Source organism: Buteo buteo, chromosome Z, assembly GCF_964188355.1.
Source record: "Buteo buteo chromosome Z, bButBut1.hap1.1, whole genome shotgun sequence".
Classification (NCBI taxonomy): domain Eukaryota; kingdom Metazoa; phylum Chordata; class Aves; order Accipitriformes; family Accipitridae; genus Buteo; species Buteo buteo.
In genome coordinates, this window is record NC_134204.1 from 25,446,151 (window position 1) to 25,467,133 (window position 20,983).

The following is a 20,983-nucleotide window of genomic DNA, read 5'->3' on the forward strand; positions in this document are numbered from 1 at the left end:
AGTGCATTAGTTCCCTAGATTAAGATTCTAATCTCAAAGAAAAATTTAATCAGTTGATTATTTGCATGCGCTTTGCTGACCCCAGTACCATGGGTTAACTAACACATGGGAGCTTGTCAAGTTACCATAGCTTAAGTAATTAATTTAAGCTTTTTAGCTCCTTTTGGAAGGACCATGTGATTAGCGTTTTGGAGTACATACCCTAAAATATGCCTTTTAACTAAACGACAGGAAAGAGAAAGAAATGCTTCCTTGAGTTCTGTGACTTAACCATTTGAAGTCTTGCATTCAACAATGAGCAGAGTTGCCAGAGCTGTATTAAGCTAGAACACTAATTGCTTTAACATCTTTCTGAAAGTCTTATCTTCAGAAAGAGAAAATCAGACTTGTGTGTTAAATGCCAGGAATTTTGAGATTGGCTATAACTAAGGCATTTAGGAAGTCAGCATTACTTTTTAAGACATTTGAGTATCAGTATAAAAAGCAGTATCATTTCCACTAAGTGGAAATGGAAATATAATGGATTTTCTGATGTGGATTTTCTGTTATGTTCTGTTACAGTCTTAGCTGGGCTGCCAGAACGAGAGGGTCTCAAAGGTAGATCCTCCAGTGCCAGCAAACATTAAAGAGAGCCAATGTTAGAGCTAGCAAATCTGCTACCCTGGATTTCATTTTACATGCTTAAATGGTGTTATCTAAAGTTAAAATCTGAATGTCTGTTTGGAAGAAAAATCCTACAGTCTCTGTCTAAACAAAATTTCAAGTACGACATGTTTTTAACCCTGTTGAGGGTGTAAATGTGCAAAAGCAATTTCAAAGAAAAATAACTTGCATCCCCTGAAATTCTTAGGCTGGCCTGTGCTTGCATCTTGCACAGTACATTCTCTTTCCCTTAGCCCTGTTGAGGTAGCACTCTGAACTTAGGAGAACGGACTGAGTGATTACTGCTGTAATCTTATATCCCTCTTATAATCCCTTTTATAAAATGTTGGCAACAGGGGCTGGCTGCCAGGAGAAAGAATTTATGCCATCTCTGTAAGTCCTGCTTTTCCATGAGAACAAACCCCTGTAGCATGTGGGGCATGTTCACCAAACTTAAATGTGCAGCAGCTGTACTTCTCAAAAAAAACCAGCCTTTTTATTGTCATGGGAACACCATCACTAAATGGATGACTGCCTGTGAAAAGTATTGAGCATGCATCATTTCCAGCTGTTGCTATCACTTATTTCTGATCAGTGAAGTATGTGGAGACACTGATGCTATGATGACATCATTGTGCATCTTTACTCTGGCAAACACTTAGTCAAAAGCAGCACTCCTTCCCCAGGACACCAATTTCTAGTCTTATTAATCTGCATTTCTATGGAGCCATAGGTTTGCAAAACAGTATAAAAGATACCGCACTAAACTTTTTCCTGAGTTAATGCAGTATAAGGAATCTATCTAATTTCAGAACTATTCGACACTGGTTTGGGAAAAAAATCATTCTGTTCATATCTAAGGTTAATAATTTGTATTCTTTGAGCATTCATTTAAAGTTCATAGGTATGATTCAATGTCAGTGTATTTTAGCGGAGACTTCTGCCTATAGGGCAGGCAAAAACAGTTGGATCCCTTCATAGTAAGCTTCATATCCATACCAGAAGGCAGCTATGGTTTGTTCTACCTACATTATAAATAAGTAGCATATGAAGAAATGAGAGGACAAGATCTGGAATAGAATCAGAAAAGTACTGCTGCCCCCATCATCTCTACAGCTGATACTAAACAAATACGTGGTTAAAGAATGAGGCAGAGACTGAAGGAGTTATTACTTCCTGCAGATGGCTTATTGCTGGCTAGTGACAGCATGTTAGAAAAATCATTACAAGTGTATGTGTGGTGGGCAGGGTTAAGCCTTAGAATAGTTTGTCTTTCTTAGGTTTAAAAGTAGAATTAACTGGCTAGCTTTTTATACAAATAAAGAGAAATACTTACATGTATCCCAAATGCAATTAACACTTAATTACAGAATTTGGGACTCATTTGGAGTACATATACTGATTCAAGTGAGCTTTGATTCTAGTAGTCTTCCATAGATTAACTGGAAAAAATCATTATGTATTGCTGCTGCAGCAAACAGCATTAAGCAGCTCAGAGTAGATCTATCTCAAGAACAGTATCAAATGAATACTAAAGCCTTGAGGAGGGGGCTGGACCCCTCTACTTTGGTAACAATGTGATTTACACTTTTCAGGATTACCAAAAAAATTGATTTTTTGATTGCTGTGGATGGTGGATGAAAAAGAGTGAAAATGGCCTGAGTCCCAACCATTGAAAAAATGCTGTAATAGTCACTGGATGGTTATTTTGTAATATTGTCATATGTAAAATGTGAATTTAATATTTCCTTGCTGAAACAGAGGTTTCATTAACCCTACTCCTTTGAATAAAAGCATTTTTGAGCAAAACAAGAAGATTCCTTTCTCTGGTTTGCTGTCTTGTTACTTTGACTCATGCTTTGAGGTAGTAACTGTCAAAACTGCTTGCTGGCTACAGCTTTACACAGACTAATTTTGCAGAATCTTTATGCTGAATCACGTGCTATCTTGCACAGATGTATACTCTAAGGAGGAAAAATACAAATAACACCCTTCTCACCTGGAGCTTAGATGTACATATGATTGTCTGCCAGCCCTATAATAAATGTTGGAAAAAATGTTTCAATATGAGGGAAGGGCAGGATGCTTTTTTATTCCAGTTAATATGCCAATGTATTAACAAATGAGTTTGCATGTGCTTTCTCAGCAGTCATGCATTAAGACTTTTTACAGTGTTGAAAACAATATGATGCACAGATTGAATGTGAAGTGTTGGGGTGTTTTTGCAGACTTTGGTCTTCCAGGAGACATTATCTGAGAGCGTATAAATACTGTTTCCTTCACAGCCTCAAGATTGCTTTAAGAGATGGAGGGAGGTCCAGCTGGGAAAACTATACCAGCCCTCTTGTCAACCTGTGGCTGTTGAACAATTCATAATGCAGATACTGGGCTAAGCTCTGTTGCGTGATTTCCAGCATGGTTGTGTTGCAAAGTGGCTGCTGGGTAACCAAGCTTCTGCAATGGAGAGAAACAAGCCAGTAGGTGCTGTTGATGCAGCTTAACCGCATGCCCACCCCTGTTGTGCAGTGGATCTCGGGGATACCTGGTGAGCCATTGTCATTTTCCCACCTGTGAGCTGCTTTCAGCATTTTGTTTTCTAGTGTATGTAGCAAGTGTGTTAATAGAAGACTTTGAGGCTTGTAGAGGAAGAGCAACCTATCTTCTTGCTCCTGTGTTATTTCATTTTACTCCTACCTTGAGCCAACGTGAAGTATGCTGGCCTTGTAAGACAGAACAGTTACTAATCTCCCAATACCTTACTGTGTTCTGTATTTGTTATTGGCAGTTGAAAATTAAACTTAAATTTCCTACTAAGATCTAATAGTGTAGAGAAAATGTTTATCAAATAACATTAGTTACAGCAGTTTCTACTGTGTAATCAAACATCCTCCTCAATGCAGGCTGGGGGATTAAGAGAACTGCTGTCCTATTTCTCACAGGCATATGTACAAAAATATGTTAATCTGAACAGGGAACAGAGTTAGGAGTACTGTGAACTTTTTTGCATTTAACTTACCTAGGGCAGCATTCTGACTGGACTTCAAAGCCTGAAAACCTTCAGCCCCTAAAACAGATACTGCATTTTTCAGTGACTATCCTAACTATTGGGTATAACAAATAGAGTTTGCATGGCAGTGACAATTTTAAGTATTCTGTCAGCTCTGCTTTGAGAGTAACACTATTCCCTTCTTGTCAAATGCTGCATGTGTCTAGATGATACCCTTCCCTGAAGGAAACCTTTTCTAGTAGACCAAGTAGCAATCCTCTAAGCTTCTATTGTCAAAAGTTGTAGAGTAGGTACTGAGTTAGATGGGCAGTCAGTGTTTGAATGTAGAGAGCATGGTTACTGTGCTCTTTAATAGTGGGGTTGAAGAGAGAGGATATTTTGTGACCAAGGCTATTGTCTTGTTTGCTTGGAGTCATGTGTTTACCACAGCAGATACTCAAAAATACCAATGCTTCTATATAATGCAAGTTTAGGAGCTGTTCCCTTCCAGCTCTGACACAATGCAATTCATTTGGCATACTGTGCACCGCATGTATGGTTGGGGCCTGTTCTGTACTGTGAGGGTATATAGTAAGTTTCGTTTTCAGCTGAGTTCATGAATGAGGCCACCTGTGTCAGGGACTAAAATTGCCTTGCTCTTAATGGTGGTGTTGTGCATAGATAAAGTGCATGTATATCACAGAGTAAGATAAGATTAGAAAAAGGATCATCACGATGTCTTTTTCTTAATCTGAGGCTTTTGGATAGTTTGATTTAACTTCTGTGACTTAGGTCAGAAGTCTGGAAGGAATATTTGGGACTATGGGAAAATATAATCTGGGTAAATTAATATGCAATCATATGCTATTAATCATCTAAATACTGTTTAATTTGTGACTTGGTTACCTTGTAAGGTTTATATCATGCTAATCATGCTTCAGCTTTGACAATCCATCTTTTATCACACCAACTCATTGAATATACAGCTGCTGCAATCTACTTGGCTTCTGTTCAGAACCACAACAGTCAAGGATGGTTTGTCTTGAGCCTGCAATGTGCATGCTTGCACAAAGGTCCAAGTTGTACACTTGTGCAAACTGGAATGTAACCTAAATGCCTTCTCTCCTGGTTGAGACAGTCCTTCCTTTACCACCTTTTTATCATGAGTTACTGCTGTTTCTTCCTAAAAGGTTAGTACTTCTCTTTACAAACTTGATGGCTCTTACCTTGAGACTAATGGAATTTGAGTAAACATCTATGCATTGTACTGAAATTGTTTATATAATTGAATTAAAACTTTGTTTTCTTCCACTTTGTTGACACAATAAATGTAGCAAAACTCATTGTTTGAGCACACAATACAGAATTGGAAGGCGCTCTCTGTTTTAAACACAACTGATTTCATTTTCTCACAGATACCAGGATTACTTGTGGTTGCATGGAGAACAAGGACTGCTAGCTATCACGTCCTCATCTTGTCCCCCTGGTTCTCGATTGGTGCCAACGCTGTGTGATCCCTGCAGCCTTTTTGTTTTGACAAAGAAGGCTCAGAGCCAGATTGAGTTGTAACAGAGTTGTTGCTTTGCATTTATGGTATGCTCTTGTTCATGGTGTGCCCTTGATGCTGTCAGCACTCCAGGCAGCACTGCCAGTCCTTTACTTTCACCTGTGTTCATTCTTGGCTTTTGTGCCTGTTCTTATTCTCTTGACTTACTGCATGTATACTGCTCAGTTAACACCTACTAAGCCATTTCTTCTGGTGCACAAATGTTTATGCTCCATGTGCTCCAATGTAATGATTCATTTACAGAGCAGGTTTCACCTGTGACCTTTTAATACTCATTTGCCTCTCTGAAAGAAGGGAGGAATTGTTAAAAAAAGCTATATAGTTAGGCCTGCTTTTCTTTTGAATCCCTCTGTTCGCCCTTGCATTTCATACTCAACTATGTCAACTTTGTCTCTGAGGTAAGGTATTCTCTCCATCAGGCTGTAATAAAATCACAGGGTAAAACAGGGATAGGTCTGGATGTAATTTTTCAGGCTGAGATAGAGAAACTTCTTGGAGAGCTATACTGAGTGCTTTGAATGCTTTTGGCAGGCTGTGTTTTGACATACACCTTGCTGATATTCAGTAGTGTGAGAGGCTGGGGAAAAAACATGCATGGCTGCAGTCTCTTTTTGGCTCCAAAATACAGCACTGCCTAGGAAAACCTTCTGTTGATTCTAGCCTTCCCGAAGACCTGCTGGGAATTAGATTTGTTCCTCTTGTAGCCCATCACCACTACCAAGAAGGGTCCAGAAGCAGCTCTGTTCTTGCTGGCTTGAGAACTCTGCTTGGGCAAACTTTGTTTGTCGTATAATGCCAACTTCTCACTTTCAAGCTTCCCCAGGTACAGCAGGAATAAAATCTCAGCTTTGATGCTATTGAACTAGCTTTGTGTCATCTCTGTGGTCAATTCTAGTTTGTTTTGTTTTCTTCTATTTGTGAGCACTTACATAGAAAATGTCTATTTATTTCCTTTTAGAAACTTTCAAATAAAAGGACAGGGGGTTGGGTGGGGAGGGGTCTGTCTCTTCCTTCCAAAGAATTAAATCCACAGGCAGGCAGGTCCTGCACGAGGATTTTCTGAGAAGCTTGCTGTGTGGTCAGTACAGAGGCCATCAGGGTTGTGACCGTTCCCTTTAGTGCTGTTGGCTCAAATTGTGCCGAGAAACCTTTACACTAACAGCATTCATTGCTGTGATAAGAAGAGAATAGTATGCAGAGAAGGGAGGAGGAGAGGGGGAATTTCACTCTTAGTTAGAAAGCATTAGTGCAATGTGTTTTATTGCCTTCTATGAGATATTTGTGCAACTTCAGCAGGGACACTGACAGTTAGACGAAGCTGACTTTGACAACAGGTTGTGAGCTATGTGGTTTGGTTTTGGGAAACCTTCAGTTTGGGCCAGGCTGGTAGGCAGGTACCCTCAAAGAATACTTAATGCTGTCCTGCATGGATTTGCCATCTGCGAATGAATCTGTCTGTCTCTTTTTTTTTTTTTTTTTTCTTTTAAGGGAAGAAGTTCACTGACAAAGAAAATTAACAGATAATTAACAAAGTATTGCAATCTGACAATTCTGAAGAAGTCTGCTACTGGGTTGACAAATATAAAACTGTCTTTTTCTTGCTACTTGAAATTTACCCATATGTTCAGGATCTTCCTCTGGTTTTCTCACATCAGCATCCTGAGGAAGTCAACAGTGCAGAAAGACAGTGCCACCATGGTTTCTATCTTTATATATGGTGGTGGAAACCTATTTTAATCTATCAGACTTAATTGCAGTTAAAATGCTGATTTACAGTCGGATCAGTTTTTCCTGCCACTAGAGGGAGCGTCTGACAGAAGTAAGGCAGATGGTCGGATGTGGTAACAACTGTGTGACCTTAACCTAACCCTTGTCTCCGATAATCATCACTGCCAGCTTGGAGGTCCTTGTAAGGATGGAGAACTGGGCTGTCTCTCAGCATGCAGCTTGAGCCTGCTTAACTTCATATTCTTGTGGAACTTCTTTAATAAGACCTTTTATATTGACCTTATCTAGTAACTTGGGGGCATGCAGGCTTCCTTTATTTCATGTGTCACTCACTAACTCCAGTAAGACTTAGGGCCTCAAGCTAGCACCAGGCTCCCTGCTGCTGGCTGGTTGAGTGTCAGAAATGTGTAACTGTGCTGGGAAACGCTGCTGTCTCCTTTTCTCCTAGCACAATGTTTCCTTAGTGTCATCTGACTTGAATGTCTGTGTCAGTTATTTTTAAGCTAAAGGTATTAGCTGTGATTAATAAACCTGAGACATCATATAATAAAATACTGATTTAGGAATGAAAAGCCATGCTGCATACAGTTGCTGAGAGGTCAGAAAGAATGACACTTATAACTGGCGTTACATGGTATTGTGCTAAAAAGGGTTAACAAAGAGCGTGCAAATGCAGCACTTGGAGTTCAGCAGGAAGTTGTGTAATATTACTTCTCTGTACTTTTGTTACAAAAATTAACCTACTCAGAAAGGTTTAGTTGGTGCATTTCCTTAATAGACAATGCAGATCTTAATCCACTTTGAATTAACATTGGCATGAAAAAACAACTAAGCAACCAGTTTGTTAAACTATCATTCTCAAAATAAAAGTGTGGTTTTTTAAAGCAAATTTGCCTGGAATTACCAGCCTTGTGGTTTTTTTAATACTAAAATCTTCAAATGCTATGAAATGCCCTCTTTCAAGTCCAACAAGTGAAACGTTTCACTTGATCAGGATCTAACCAAATTTGACTACTTAAGTGCATGGATTTTTTTTTTCATTTTGCTTGAGTTTTTTTTTTTATTACTATTACCATCTAGAAAAGATTAGTGTGAATTATGGAACACTAATAAAGATATAGTGGAAGATACCACCACCTAGCATTATGACCAACCTGATATTCTGGAAGGGCCAGTTACATGTGCGTGTCTGGCCCCACATGTACTGACAGTGTCTGTCATCAGGCCCATCTCAGAGATTTATAGTTGCAGGTTGCTCTTGCCTTGCACTGGCAGATCATTCAGTGCTCTCTTTGCTATTACAGTTGCTCTGTGTGCCTCCCTGCACCTCCACACACAATTCTGAAGGTGATCATCCAATTATAGCACTAAAAAATAGTATAGTATATGTCTGTTACTAGATCCCAAGCCAAATGATGCTTTTCTGAAAGCTGCTACTGGGAGATGTACTTCCTGCCCTAGAGAGGCTGACAACAGCTTGAAAGCTTATATCCTAAAAGCTCAAACATCAAAAGACAAGTTAATTTTTTTCTGTCATTGGACTCTTTGCAGCCATTATTGTAATGCACTTATTTACTTATTTTTAAGCAGAGTGGCAACTGGAGCATCAAATAAGGTGTAGTGGCCAAGAACTCCAAGCTAAAGGAGTAATGGGTGACCTCGTGCTCTTGGCAAATATTGGCATGGGCCATACCCTGACCTTGAGCTTCCTGCACTGAGCTAAGTTTAAAACATCTCTGAGATGCTTCAACTGCTAACAGTGTACTTTTGTGTCTAAGTGGGCTACTCCCACTTGCTTTTTGTCAGGTCTACAGCTGGGCTATACTGTGTTGTGGCAGCTGGTCCTGGCATGATTCCTAGATACACTGGCTTTTGGAAGATATCCAAAGGTTCTAGAAGCCCTTGACTACCTAAGATGATCTGGGGAATAATCCAGGTGCTGGTGCATACTTGGTAAAAAAACTGAGGAAGTAATGAGTTTATTATGGCCTGCAGCCACCTAGACTGTGAGATGGGGATGGTCTTGCAGTCACACATAAGTAAAACTCCTAGGTGGTAAATAAATGTTAGTGTCTGATCACACCTGCACACCTTTGCATGGTGCTCCCCTTTACTGGAATACCTTTTCCACAGGAAACTATGCCAGTGAACATCATAGCAGTTAGGTCATTAGCTGTGTAAGAGGTTCAGTTTGGATCTGAGTGGTGGTTTCCAGAAGACATGCATGCACGTGCACAGACATTTCCTCTCCTTCCCATAACCACAGTTTTGACTAGTGTCTAATTGCTAGGCTCAAGCAAAATACACATTTAAAGCAATGTCACATCTTTTGTATTTTAACAAGCATATAAAGTCTAAATTTACACTATAAAAATCAACTAATTTTATATAAGTGGCCACCATGATGTGTAACAATCTGGTTTTGTTTCTTTCTGATTGCATTTACATTTGGAAAGATTTTCTGTATTTCATTTCGCCTGATAAACAGCCAAGTGTTTGATTTCTCCTTCTCATTGGATGCAGACTTTTTGTGCTCTTCTCTTTGCCAGCTGGCACAAACCAAAATCCTTTAATTACTGAAAAATCTTGAAATTACAAAACATTGAAAGCATCACTCCAAGTTGCAGCTTCATTTCAGAAAGTGTGAACAAAACAACACAATTCCTAATATTCTTACTCTAAAATACGCTGAGCTGGTTCATACTACACAAGTACTGAGGAAGTAGAGAGTCCTTGCATGTTCCTGGTAAGTTACAATTTCCCTGTACTATGCCACAAAGCTTTCTGCTTCACCACTAACATATTTTTTTTTGAGTTCTCTATGGAGGTAGTAATACTGCATTCTTCTCACAGTGAAGGGGGACAGTAAAAACCTCTGCTTCTGTTACAATAAGCCATGTAGAAGTGAGTTGGGAATGAGTAAAGTGATTGCAAATGGAGGTGCAACATCTGCAAGTGAGACTGCTGTTGGGATCCAAGGGTAATGCCTTTCCTGGTGACTCGAGCAGAACTGATGTGCCACAGGTCACTGGTGTGTACGAAACAGGGCTGGATACCTTGCAGGCAGAGTTTTATAGGCTGCCTGAAGGTAAGTGGATCAAAGTGACCTGCTTCTGGGGCTTCAGGTTCTGTTACTCTGCTCTGCTTGCATACATGCTGACCGAGGAAGGTGGCTTGCTCCCAGGGCACAACTGGCTTCTTACCAGGATTTTTTCTGGGGAGTGCCACATGGTTAACAACTTCTAACCAACTGCTTTACTTCATTCCTTGCTCCCCAGCACCTGAACCGAGCCCAGAGTTTTAACTCCATTCCTGGGTACTCCTTCACTGTCTTTCTTACCATGGGGCCAGTTCTTGCCCCCGTTCTGCCTGACTCATTAAATTTCTGTAAATCTGCGTTCATAAAATTCTTTACACAAAGCCAGGCCAAAGCATCTTGCCTTTCTCTACTAATGCTATGGATTCCCTGTCAGTTGAAAGCCTAAGTCAGAATTAGCATCTCTTCAAAGAGGCACTCTTTACCCTGCCAAAAGGAACAGTTCGAGGCAGGAATTACTGGTTGAAGATTTCTAGCCAGTAAATCAGATTAGGGGAACACAACAGCCTTTTCTGATTTCAGAATATGTATTTGATGGGTAAACCTTATTCTAAATGCATGGATAGTTTCAGAGTGACAGTTCTTTTCATGCAGTAACATCTGCTCATTGCTTTGCTATTAGCCTGCTTAATGCTTGCCAGCAACACAGCAGGAAGGTTCAACCATTTCTGGTGACGAATTTTTCACTTAAAAAGCGCAGGGCTTTGGGGTCCTCTAACTGATTGGAAAGTCCATTACAGAACTCTGCTGTTTTCTTCAGTGCAGAGGCTGGATTTGTGTCAGCGGTAATGGTGCAGCATTAACAGACCTGCATGGACCAGTGAATTAACGGTGTTCCTCAGCCAGTGAATGCTTTGAATGCTTGTTGCTATCACAGATGTGCTGATGGTGTACTCTTCCACCATACCCTTACGTCACCTTCAGCAGTCTCTCTTTGCAAGACAGTTTCATTTTTAAATTAAACCTCAGATTCTCCTTCATGTTTTGAATTGATTTTGCAGATGTGGAAATTGAGCAAAGCCTGACCAGTCAGCTTCTCGTGATTGTATAAGAAGTCTGGAACAGAAATAGAAGATGAACGCAGTTTTGCTGAGCTCTTACTATGCTGTGATGCTCACATTCCTGTGTCTTAACCACATGCTTCAAGAACCTGACTGTGTCTTGAAGTTAAAAACACCAGTGGTTTTTCCATTGTCTGTTCACTGGCTGCGCTGCTTTCCTGTCTGTTGTTCAATTCTTGATTCTTTCTCTTCAGCCCTGCCTCTGGGGAGAGGAGCTATAAATCAGAGAAGGTGTGCTGAGACGTCCACCCTTAGTCCTGACTTCAGGAGTCCTCACCTGAGGTTGGGGCTTTTGCTGCTCCTACACAGCAGGAGCATCAGCCACATTGGTGCCTGAACTGTGGTGGGGTCCTGTGGGATGCCTGCAAGCTGGTGTCCTTTGCAGCTAAATAACTGTCTGCTTGACAGAATTAATCTTAAAACAGTGGTAAATACCCCATCTGTAACTGAGTATATGCAGATGTTAGACTACCATTAAAAGTAAAGCTCGTCTGTTTTTTATAAACTGTACTCTTATGGCAACTCTGGTCTCTTCGGTCCCCAGTATAACACCAAATTATGTAATGCCGATTCATCATATGATCCACTTCCTAAAGCATTGACTTTCTGTTTGTTTGCACACAAGAAAGAGGAAAGACGAAGAAGGGCTTTTACGCAATACATCCTGCAATCTACACTGATTTCCTTTTCGGTGGGTGCCGCTGAATTATCTACATGCACGTACCTGTATGCAGTTCAAAAGCTTTTAGTTGCACTGAATTCCTAAAGCTAGGGCATTTTGAGACTAGAAATAAAGTTCCAAATAGTGATCTTAAATATTACAGCACACTCGGGCACAGAGACAACAAAGCAGAGAAGGCGAGGGAGTCTTTTCAGGGAGACCCTCATTGCTGCTATCTTTGGTGGCTTTGTCCGCAGCAGCAAATATCCCCTTAGAGGAAGCTGAGAAACGCTCAGCGACTGCCTGGCACTGCACTCGATTCCTAGCAACTGATGGTGGAGAAATATTTTGGAAACACTGGGAAAGACCTCGGCTCCTGTTAGGAAAGCACAGCCCTACAGCTGTCCTTTCAACAAACACGTCTCCTGCGTGAAGGTGCGGGCGGTGTAAGGGCGGTGGGATGCGGCAAGGCAGTTTGAACCCAAGGGTCGTGCATCCCAGCGTTAAACTCACATTTAAAGTCAGGTCGTTTAAGATCCCTACGTTTGTTCGCCTTCTCCAGTCAGTTCGCTAAACTCCAGCTACTAAAAAGCAGGTGTTTTAGAGGGTGTATGAGCAGGCGAGTGATCCCGGCAGTGTCCTTGAGAGCAGGACAGCCTGCGGGGGCCAGTCCCGCACGGATTCAATCGGGACGGCAGAGCTGTAGGCGGAACCGCCGCTCCTCTCGGCTCGGGCGAGCGCAGCAGGAGAGTTCAGACGCGCTGCGCTGACTGCCGTGCGCGACAAACGCGCGGGCGCCTTCAGCCGAGGCACGGCTCCCCCGCGGCCAGGCTGGGCGGGCGGGTGCTCTCCCCAGCGGCGGACGTGGGGCTGCCGGTCCGGAGGGCGTCCCCTCGCTCGGGGAGGGCACAGCCGCCGACGGGGCGGTCGGGGCCGGGGAAACGGTGCCGTCCCCGCCGGCGGCGCACAGCGGAAGCTCGGGCGGCGGAAGCCGGGAGGCGGGCCCGGGCCGAGGCCGCCGCTGTCCGGCCGCCGGGGAGGAGGCGGTGCGGCGTGGTGCGGCTCCGCCCGCGGCTGCGGCTCCCCAGCCCGGCCCGGCCCGGCCCGGCCCGGCCCTGCCCTGCCCTGCCCTGCCCGCTCCCGCATGAGGGAGGCTGTGAGGGAGCCAGGCCGCGCCGCGCCGCCGGCATGTCTGCGCCCTGCTGCGCCGGCCAGGTAGGGGACCGAGGGGGCGCGGGGAGGCCGGCAGGTGTGGGCGGCGGGCGGCGGGGGAAGGTGGGGGGGTCTCCCGGGAGACGGCGCCGGGCCGGCGCCCACCCAGGGGCTCCGACGGTCGTCACGGAGAGCGGGCAGCGAGGTCCCGGGGGAGCGCCCCGCGGGGCCGGGGTGGTGACGGCCCACGGCGAGGGCCCGGGAGGCCGGGCCGGGGCAGGGCTGGGGGCCGCATCCCTCCGCCGCCCCTCGTCCGCAGCTTGGCGCTCTCCAGGGTCAGCCTGCGGGGAGCCGTCCTCCCCAGGGCGGCTGGCAGGTTCAAAACACGAGCGGCGCTTGCAGAGGGGGAGCCGAGCGCAGCCCGTCTGCGAAGCGTGGCTCTTCAGGCGCGTACGGTGGTGTTCTGGCGGAGTTTCCTGGAGGATTTCCCCTCGTGTTGCAGGAGGACGGGCGGCTGAGCGCTGCCTGTCTCGCTGAGGGGTGCGCGGGCAGCGGCGGGTGGCTCTGCCCGCGGGGGTCCGCACCGGGAGCTGCGGTGGGGCCGTGGGAGGCGGGTGAAGACGCAGGCGCTGAGAGGAGCCTTCCCACGGACCTGCACTGCCCGGAGCGATTCCCAAAGGGGGGACAGATCCCCTGGAGCCGCGAGAGGCGGTCAGTGCGTTGCCACTGGTGGTGGGGAGATGAGCCCCCACGGTGTACGAAGTAGAACAGTCTTAACTTCTCTCAGAGCCGCTGGCTGCCTGGCACTCCTCGGACCCTTTCACAAACTCCTTTAAATTCGGCTTGTGGAGAGATTCAGCAAGGGCAGGTGCTGGCGGAAGAAGGGAGAGATGAGAACAAGGGCAGGACCTACGCCCTTCGGCATCCACGGGGTGAGGAATCAGTTAGTGCCATACACCCGTTTTCTTGATTGAACCCATTGTGATGGATGAAGGAAGGACTTGGAGGGGAAGGGTGGTCGTGAGGCCCTGTCCAGGTCTCCTAATTGGTTGCACTCAGGGGAAGGACTCTTGTTCTACCAGTTCTCTCTCTAGCGTGGTGTTAGACCGCATCTCCCCCAGGCACTTTATTTTGTGCTTTGTTTTCCCAAATCTCTGCTGCTGCAATAGAAACCCATTACTACTTGTCCTGTCTGCAGCAGACTAGCCAGTGAGCTTATTGCTGGTGTTTTACATATTTGAACATGTTACAGTCCTAATTCTGTCGGTATTTCTTCACTGAACACTCTGCCTACCCTTGGCATCTGATTATTCTCTTGCTTTTGTGTGAACCACCTGGAAAAAATCTCAGGTCTTTCCTGAAGATTGAAACCCCAGGCTAGATTTGGTCTTCTGGCTGCAGTTCTTTGAATCTTCATTGGGCTGGAAGGATTGCTGAGTGTGCCTCCACGCACCCATCCTCCGCGAGCTCCCTTGCACCTTGTCAAACAGGCCTGGGTGGTCCTGGGGGACAGCAGTAACTGCGTTTGCTAATGTTCCTTTAAAGCAGGGGGTCTCCCTGACTGCTGCTTCGCGTGCATTTTGGCAGTGTGTGAAACAAGTTTTTGAGCAGCTCAGCAAAGTGCTGTTAGTAGGTGCTGTTACTGCAGTGGTTCGTGGCATTTTTATTGCTTTTTTTGGTGTAGCTCCTGGAGAAGTAACTTGATACCAGGAGGATGAAACCATTGTGATACTTGTGTGGTGAATGCCATGGCTTTAGGGTGACCAAACTTTGAGACATTCTTAAAGCCACTGTTCCTACCCTGTGTAGTAATATCTGATAGTAGTGTGTTTTATTGACACCGATGTATCACTTTGGAGTCTGTAAATAAACTGAACTCTGTAGTGATGCTGGAGCTGAAGCAAAAGCCCTAAAGTGGATGCAGTCATAGCGCCAAAATTATGCAATACCCTGGGGAGATGTATTCTGCTGGCTCAAGCACTATTTTTGATGTAAGACTTATCTGTGCTAAATACGGCATGTTGCTGGAGTTAGACCAGCGAACTTAGTGTGGAAAACCTTTTTATAGGCGAAGATGATATATGGCATAAACCATGTTTCAATAGCATGCACTGTAACTTTTTTTAAAAAGAAAAAATGGTCTTTGCCTTCATGACTTGATTTATTCCAACCTTGATGAGGGGATGTTTGTTTAACATGATTAATACACAAGAAAAACAAAAGGGATAGAAGTTCTTCGTTCTCATCTCAATTGAAATTCCTCAGGCATTTTATGGGTACTGTTAATCAAGCTGGAAAATTGAGAAGGAACTTGGCCTCTCCTTAAATGTTCCCCCGAAGATTAACTTAGCCCTGTCTCCAGAAACAGAGATGATGTGCTTGAGGAAAGATGGAACTTTACATGAGTCCTGAAAAACAACACGCATTGGGTGCCTCCTTTTTCCCTAAAAATATACTAGTTTAATGGGTTTGAAATCCCACGGGTGGGATTTTTTTGTATGAAGTATTTTTGCCCTGCATATATGTTATATCTGCCTCTCTGATTCTGTGGATCTGCTTTCCTAGTACTGACTGAGAACTTTGGTATTGTCCTTCTGAGCTGTGAAAGTGCAGTTATCGTGCGTGGATGTCTGAAGCTGATATCAAAGTTCAGTTGTGAGTGAACATCACTTGATTATCCATTTTTTCTCCATTCATAACACCAGCAAATTTTCCTGGTGTGAAGTAGACGATGAGTGATCAGTACTTCTAGTTTTGGGTCAAACCGTGCTAGACATCTAGTTGATGGTGCCTGTCAGAATAAATGCATTCAGGTTTCGCAGCCCAGATTTCTATTGCTAAAGAATACAGCAGCAAGCTGCCAAACTTCAGCATGCTATGGTTGTGCTGATTTTCCACTAAAAAATTACTTAAAATAATCTTAATTAACATTACTGTGTGACTTGTATGCTTGCTGAGTAGACCCTGGGAACTTGCTTTCATGGAACTTGGCCATTGATAAAGTTTAATTTCTGCTGTTGGTTTTTATCAGGTGATGTACAACCTAGTTTTGAAGAGAATTGCGATTTTTAGGTTTCTGAGCTGTAATAAGCTTGCTAAATGTTTCTTTTTTTGCTTGTGTTTCATTGGTAGATCTATTTTGAGAATGCAGTGAGAATACAGTTTGGCTTGGGCCTCCACAATGCTTTTGATTACATAAAAACATCTGCTTAAATTGACAGGAAACAGGATTTTACATTTGGCTTTTCTTCAGTAGTTATTCTCAAGAGAATAAAGTTGAGATCATGGTTAAGAAAAGCAGCTGTTGCGGAAAATCTTTATTATAATGAATATGTTTTTTCCAGAGTTAAATGAATGTAATTTAGATAGTTAACATAAATTTTTGAGGTGCAGTATGTTGTAGCTGGGTTGTTCAAGAAGATGGATTTTTCAATTAGAACTGGTAGTTATTAAAGCTTATAAAGCTATTTTTGTAGGTCTATTAAATCTGGAGTGCTTTCTTTAATACTGTTCTGCACTTAGAAGTCATATCATGTAGTAAATGCAGTAAGATGTGCCACAAGGTAGAGTATCAGATTTTCATTTTGTACCCAGACCTCTAATTCTGAGGAGGTTAAAAAAACCAAACCAAAACAAAACAAAAAAACCCCAGCTTTATTTATAAGATTGGCCTTGGCCAGTCTGATGACTTTTGGGGCTCATGGCTTTGGGGGCAGAGGACGGAAGCCCCCCAAGCACTCTGGGGCTGCCTGTTTGCATCTGCAGGTTGGGAAGGGGGCTTGCAGCCCTGTTCTCGTGGTCTGCTCTTTTCATTACATGGTGGAAAGGGTGGCTGTGTCATCCTCGTCCAGGTTTGTGTCCTCTGAGGATGCTGGGGCACTGCTGGGACGTGTGTGGGGTGATGCCCTGCAGCGCTATGGGATGGTGCCGGCGGCGTTCCTGGCTCCGCTCCACGTGCTGCTTCCCAAAACACGTCTCTCCTTCTGCAGATGGTCCTCCTGGGTGAGAGAGGTTTGGTTTATTGTGTTTAACCTGAGCCAGTCAGTTAAAAGAAAAGACATTTAGCTGTGGGTCTTACACCCTCTCATAGCTGCCCTTCCACGCCCCTGCCACTGCTGTTAATCATGATTGGAGATGAAACTAGTTGAAGGCTGATGTGGAGTATTGTAGCGTACTCCACTTAAATATAGTTAGGAAAAAGAGACTTTTTCCCTGTTTGCAGAAACATGGAGGCTTTATTTTCAACAAATGGTTGCCTGAACAACTGAATTAGCAAAGCGTGGTTTTCTGCAGCTTTGTCCATTGAGGTCGGTATTTTATGTCAATTCCCTTTCTAATAAATACTGAACTAGTGTTGCAGCCTTTTTCTTGCTCAGGGTTGAGAGATCATTTTTCCCTGCTAAACCTTTTGCCTACTTTCAAGGAAATTGTAAGAACATAGTATCTTTGAGGCCCCCCATCTGCCTGCCATAGCTGGATAAAATTTGCTGCTGGATTCAAAAGCGATTAGAAAGCGAGGGAAAAGCGACCAAAAGACAGTGAGGTCCTGTAAATGTTTTATCATTTGACACTTGCATTGCTAGGTTGGAATCCGTTCCTGGCACTGCCTAGGAGGCAGAAGATACTTTTTTCTCATTCCAGGCGGAAGATAGTCTTTCTCGTTCCTGCTTAATTTCCCATTGCTGCCTAATTTTTTTTTTAGCCTTTTTCTCTCCCATCCCACAAGCTGGTTGCATTGTGGGTTTAAAGAAACAGCTTAAATACCTATGGCTTTACAGCTGTGGAGTGAAGGCAATGTAAGAGCAAGGGCAAAGGGATATTTTTCTGTGGAAGGATATAAATCGTACCGCTGCTTTTATTTTAATTTTTTTAAGTGTAGGTATTCCAGGGTGTCTTTTCCGTTACTGAGACTTCCATTACAATGGATGCACTTGTAGTCGTGGGTGGTGCAAGACATACTTGTTTCAGGGGAGCAATTGAATGAAAGTCTGAGCTATGACTACAGTATAAGCTGAAGATTTCATCTGGAGCTGTTGACCGCTGCCATCCCAAACATGTCCTGAGGCTGGATGGTGTTCTCAACTTAGCCTTGTGAAGATCCTTGGACCTTACGTTGCTTCCAAGGCCCTTCTGATGCCTGAGTTAATGGTGCTTCCATTTCTTTCTCAACTGTGTGGTCTCTGATATGTTTTGACATGTTAAATGCCTGGCCTTCTAGATTTTTAGGCTGTGATTGACCATTCTGCCAACTGAATTTGACCTTCTGCGTTGTTCAGGTCACCCAAGAGGTACGCTTCACCATCAGCATAAGGCAGTGAGGGACCTAGCCAGCCAGAGCTGTGGGGGACTGTGGCATTTACCCGTGACAGCATGTGGGAGGAAGGTGGCTCCATATTTGTCATGAAGGGAGTCCTGACACATGTAGCAATCTCGTCATCATTTTAATTAGTGATAACTATGCTGGGACTGATGTTTGCAGTTCAGTGATTGGAACTTCCAGCAATTAGAGGTGGTGTATGCTCAAGTATTTAAACATATAAATGTGCACAGTCTGAAAATGGAAAGTTTTGCACTTCTTTCTGTCCAGTACGACTCATCCAAAATGTGTCAGCCTGTCATCTCTCACACTGAGTTTTAACAGGAACCGTTCTTAAAAGTTTTCTGAAGAGACGCATCTCGTGGTTTTTTTCCTTGGCTTCTTATATTACAGTCACTGGCAAAACAGTGGTTCAGGAATACTATTCAAGATACTTCTTGAGTAGTTGTTGTATTTAAAAATGCTCATCAAGAAGTAAGCAATGGGAAGACGTGAGCAGACTCCATTTTGAACTTGCCAATCTGGAAACGTGTGTGAAGTTGGCTGTTGGCTGACACTGATCTAAACTGGAAAGTCTTTAGCAATGCTTGGACTAGGTAGAATTATTTATTTTTTTTTTAGTATGGTGTGGTGAGAAATAGTTAATGTTTTGTACCAATTTATTGGCTTTTGTCACTTTGTACAAAGTGTTCATGCCTTTTTTTTTTTTTTTTTCCTCCCTGCCTTAAAATTCTCTTAGACTCAGTACTGAAACCACCTTTTAAAGACACATCTTTCTGGAACAGCTCAGAGCTGTCAGTTCATTCAAAAGTGAAGCAGCTGTTCCAGCTACATGCTTTTAAGTCAATGCATACAGAAATTTCATTTTAACCACTTCACTCCAGTGGTACATGGACTTAAGCAGTTACTGCCCTGCACTTGGTTCTCTGTCCCTGGTGATGCACCACATTTCATACGTGTGTGCCATTCTACTTCTAGAGTCCTGGTCTCAAACATCAGAGCTAACCTTGAGAAAATCTGCTCACTGTATGAAGTGATGGCCTCAAATTGTCAGACTTTGCCATTGCTGACTTGTCCTTCATCTTTCACTTGCTCTGTTAGTAGCTCCGCTGCTGTGAAAGGCAGAGAAGTGGTTGCAGCGTGAGCTGGGATGACCTGCAGATGAGAAAACCATAAGATACGAAACGACAGGAGAGGACAGTTGAACCTGTCACCCAGCAGACATTGCTTTCAGTGAATGGATCAATGCAAAGAAGCTTCAGGACTAGGTCACTGATGGAAACAGGCCTGTTTTCATCAGTGACCTGGAAGTACTTTTAAAATTGCTCCCAAAGCACACAGGCGTGATGGAAGGACTGGTGGAGCGGAGAGTACCATTGAGGGTGATGTAACCCAGGTGGCATGACCCCAGTGCAAATAAATACACCTTTTAAGTACAACCAGCTGGCTAGTTGCCTGTGCAAGGTGTGCAGGGAGGGCAGGTGGCTCCTGCAGCGTGGGGTGCTGCGGAGCAGAGTCTGGCCCCTTCTTTGGCTGCATGCTGGGGAGAGGAGCAAGGTGACTTGCTGGGCTGTTTGCAGTTGGGCTGATGGTGATGCCATGATTTTGTAGGAGGGACTGGGGAAATTTGAGGGGATGCAGGAAGAAAACCCAAACAACTTAGGTGCTGGGAGGAAAAGTCTTAAAGCCTTCAAATGAGACTGAGGGTAAACAGTTTGGATTCCTTCTTTGATGAGTGGGGAGAAAAGACCAGGTAATTAAAAGACTCTAAGCTAGTGAATAAAGCCTCACAAAGAACCAGTGCCTGGGAACTATAGCAGACAAATTAGAAGGTCGGGGGGTTTTATTCTGGTTTTTAATGATAGATGTAAGTAACCAGAGGGACAGACAGTCCACTTCATACTGCTGTCAAATCCAGATGGTCTATGCTAGTGGAAAATAGCTATACTACTGGTGAGCTCAGTGATGTGATACACTGCAAGGCTCAGGTCAGACTAAACAATTGTCTTGATTTTTCCGGAATCATCAGGACAAGAGCAGTTGGGCAGTCTTCAATTCAGACATTTTGCAGTGATGTTCTTTTCTAATGCTGAGCTGAGTCATCACTCAGTAACATTTAAGCATGGAGACAGAAGTTAATCATCCTCAGTTCAGCTTAACTTCAGCTCTGCTAGTGCCTGGCAGTGGCTCTCCTGCGTTTTAGTTCTTGGTGTTAAGGTCTTGAAATAAAGGCTGGCGTTGAAAGACTCCATTGTATTTTTGTAGCACTTAATTTATGCTTGCTTGAGCAACTTTGAAACTTTTGGTATGTAAGAAAACCTTGAGCTTTGTTAACAGTATGCACAAATAGATAAGAACCCTTAAGTTCTGCTGAGCTTTGTGATTAAAACCTGCCAGGACCAGCTAACTAGGAAGAAGAGATGAACCATCTGAGATGACCCACACTGCGCGTGCCTTAAGAGAGACTTCAATTAGTGGACACCAAGAAAATGACCACCAGTGGGTTTCAAAGACCCCAAAAGACCACTGACCCATTTAATAGCGCATGCCCAAACGGGCGGAAACTATGTAAATAATTTCTGGGAAATAGCATGAACATGTACAACAATTCCAGGAAATGTAATGAATATGTATACATTAGAACAATAAAAGCTTTGCTTGCTGTTAGGTAAAGGTATGCACCCTAGGAGGAACTATCCCCCATGCATCCAGCACTGCAATAAAGAATGCGTGCTTTCTAAAACTCCAAAATGGAGTCTTACAGAGTTTCTT

The 20,983-nt window shown here is 43.7% G+C and overlaps 2 protein-coding genes across 14 annotated transcripts in view; both read left to right on the top strand.

The window, feature by feature from the left end:
- The window catches only part of CDK7 (cyclin dependent kinase 7), a 34,542-nt gene extending 22,951 nt beyond the window's left edge, over nt 1-11,591 (top strand). Inside the window, exons 12-14 of one of the 13 annotated variants that reach the window (XR_012649097.1) lie at nt 4,615-4,818; nt 5,044-10,011; nt 11,022-11,591. Coding sequence is in view for 4 of the 13 variants with exons in the window: in XM_075021375.1 (XP_074877476.1) it covers nt 4,615-4,736 (122 nt within the window). In the remaining 9 variants the exon portion in view is untranslated. Of the gene's footprint in view, nt 1-2,237; nt 2,422-2,927; nt 4,940-5,043 lie in introns of those variants that run through there. The other 12 variants (XR_012649098.1, XR_012649099.1, XR_012649100.1 and 9 more) reach the window with 12 other exon arrangements.
- A 923-nt stretch (nt 11,592-12,514) lies between these two features.
- The window catches only part of SERINC5 (serine incorporator 5), a 53,506-nt gene continuing 45,037 nt past the window's right edge, over nt 12,515-20,983 (top strand). Inside the window, exon 1 of the mRNA XM_075021734.1 lies at nt 12,515-12,957. Coding sequence (XP_074877835.1) covers nt 12,931-12,957 — 27 coding nt within the window. The 5' untranslated portion in view covers nt 12,515-12,930. The remainder of the gene's footprint in view (nt 12,958-20,983) is intronic.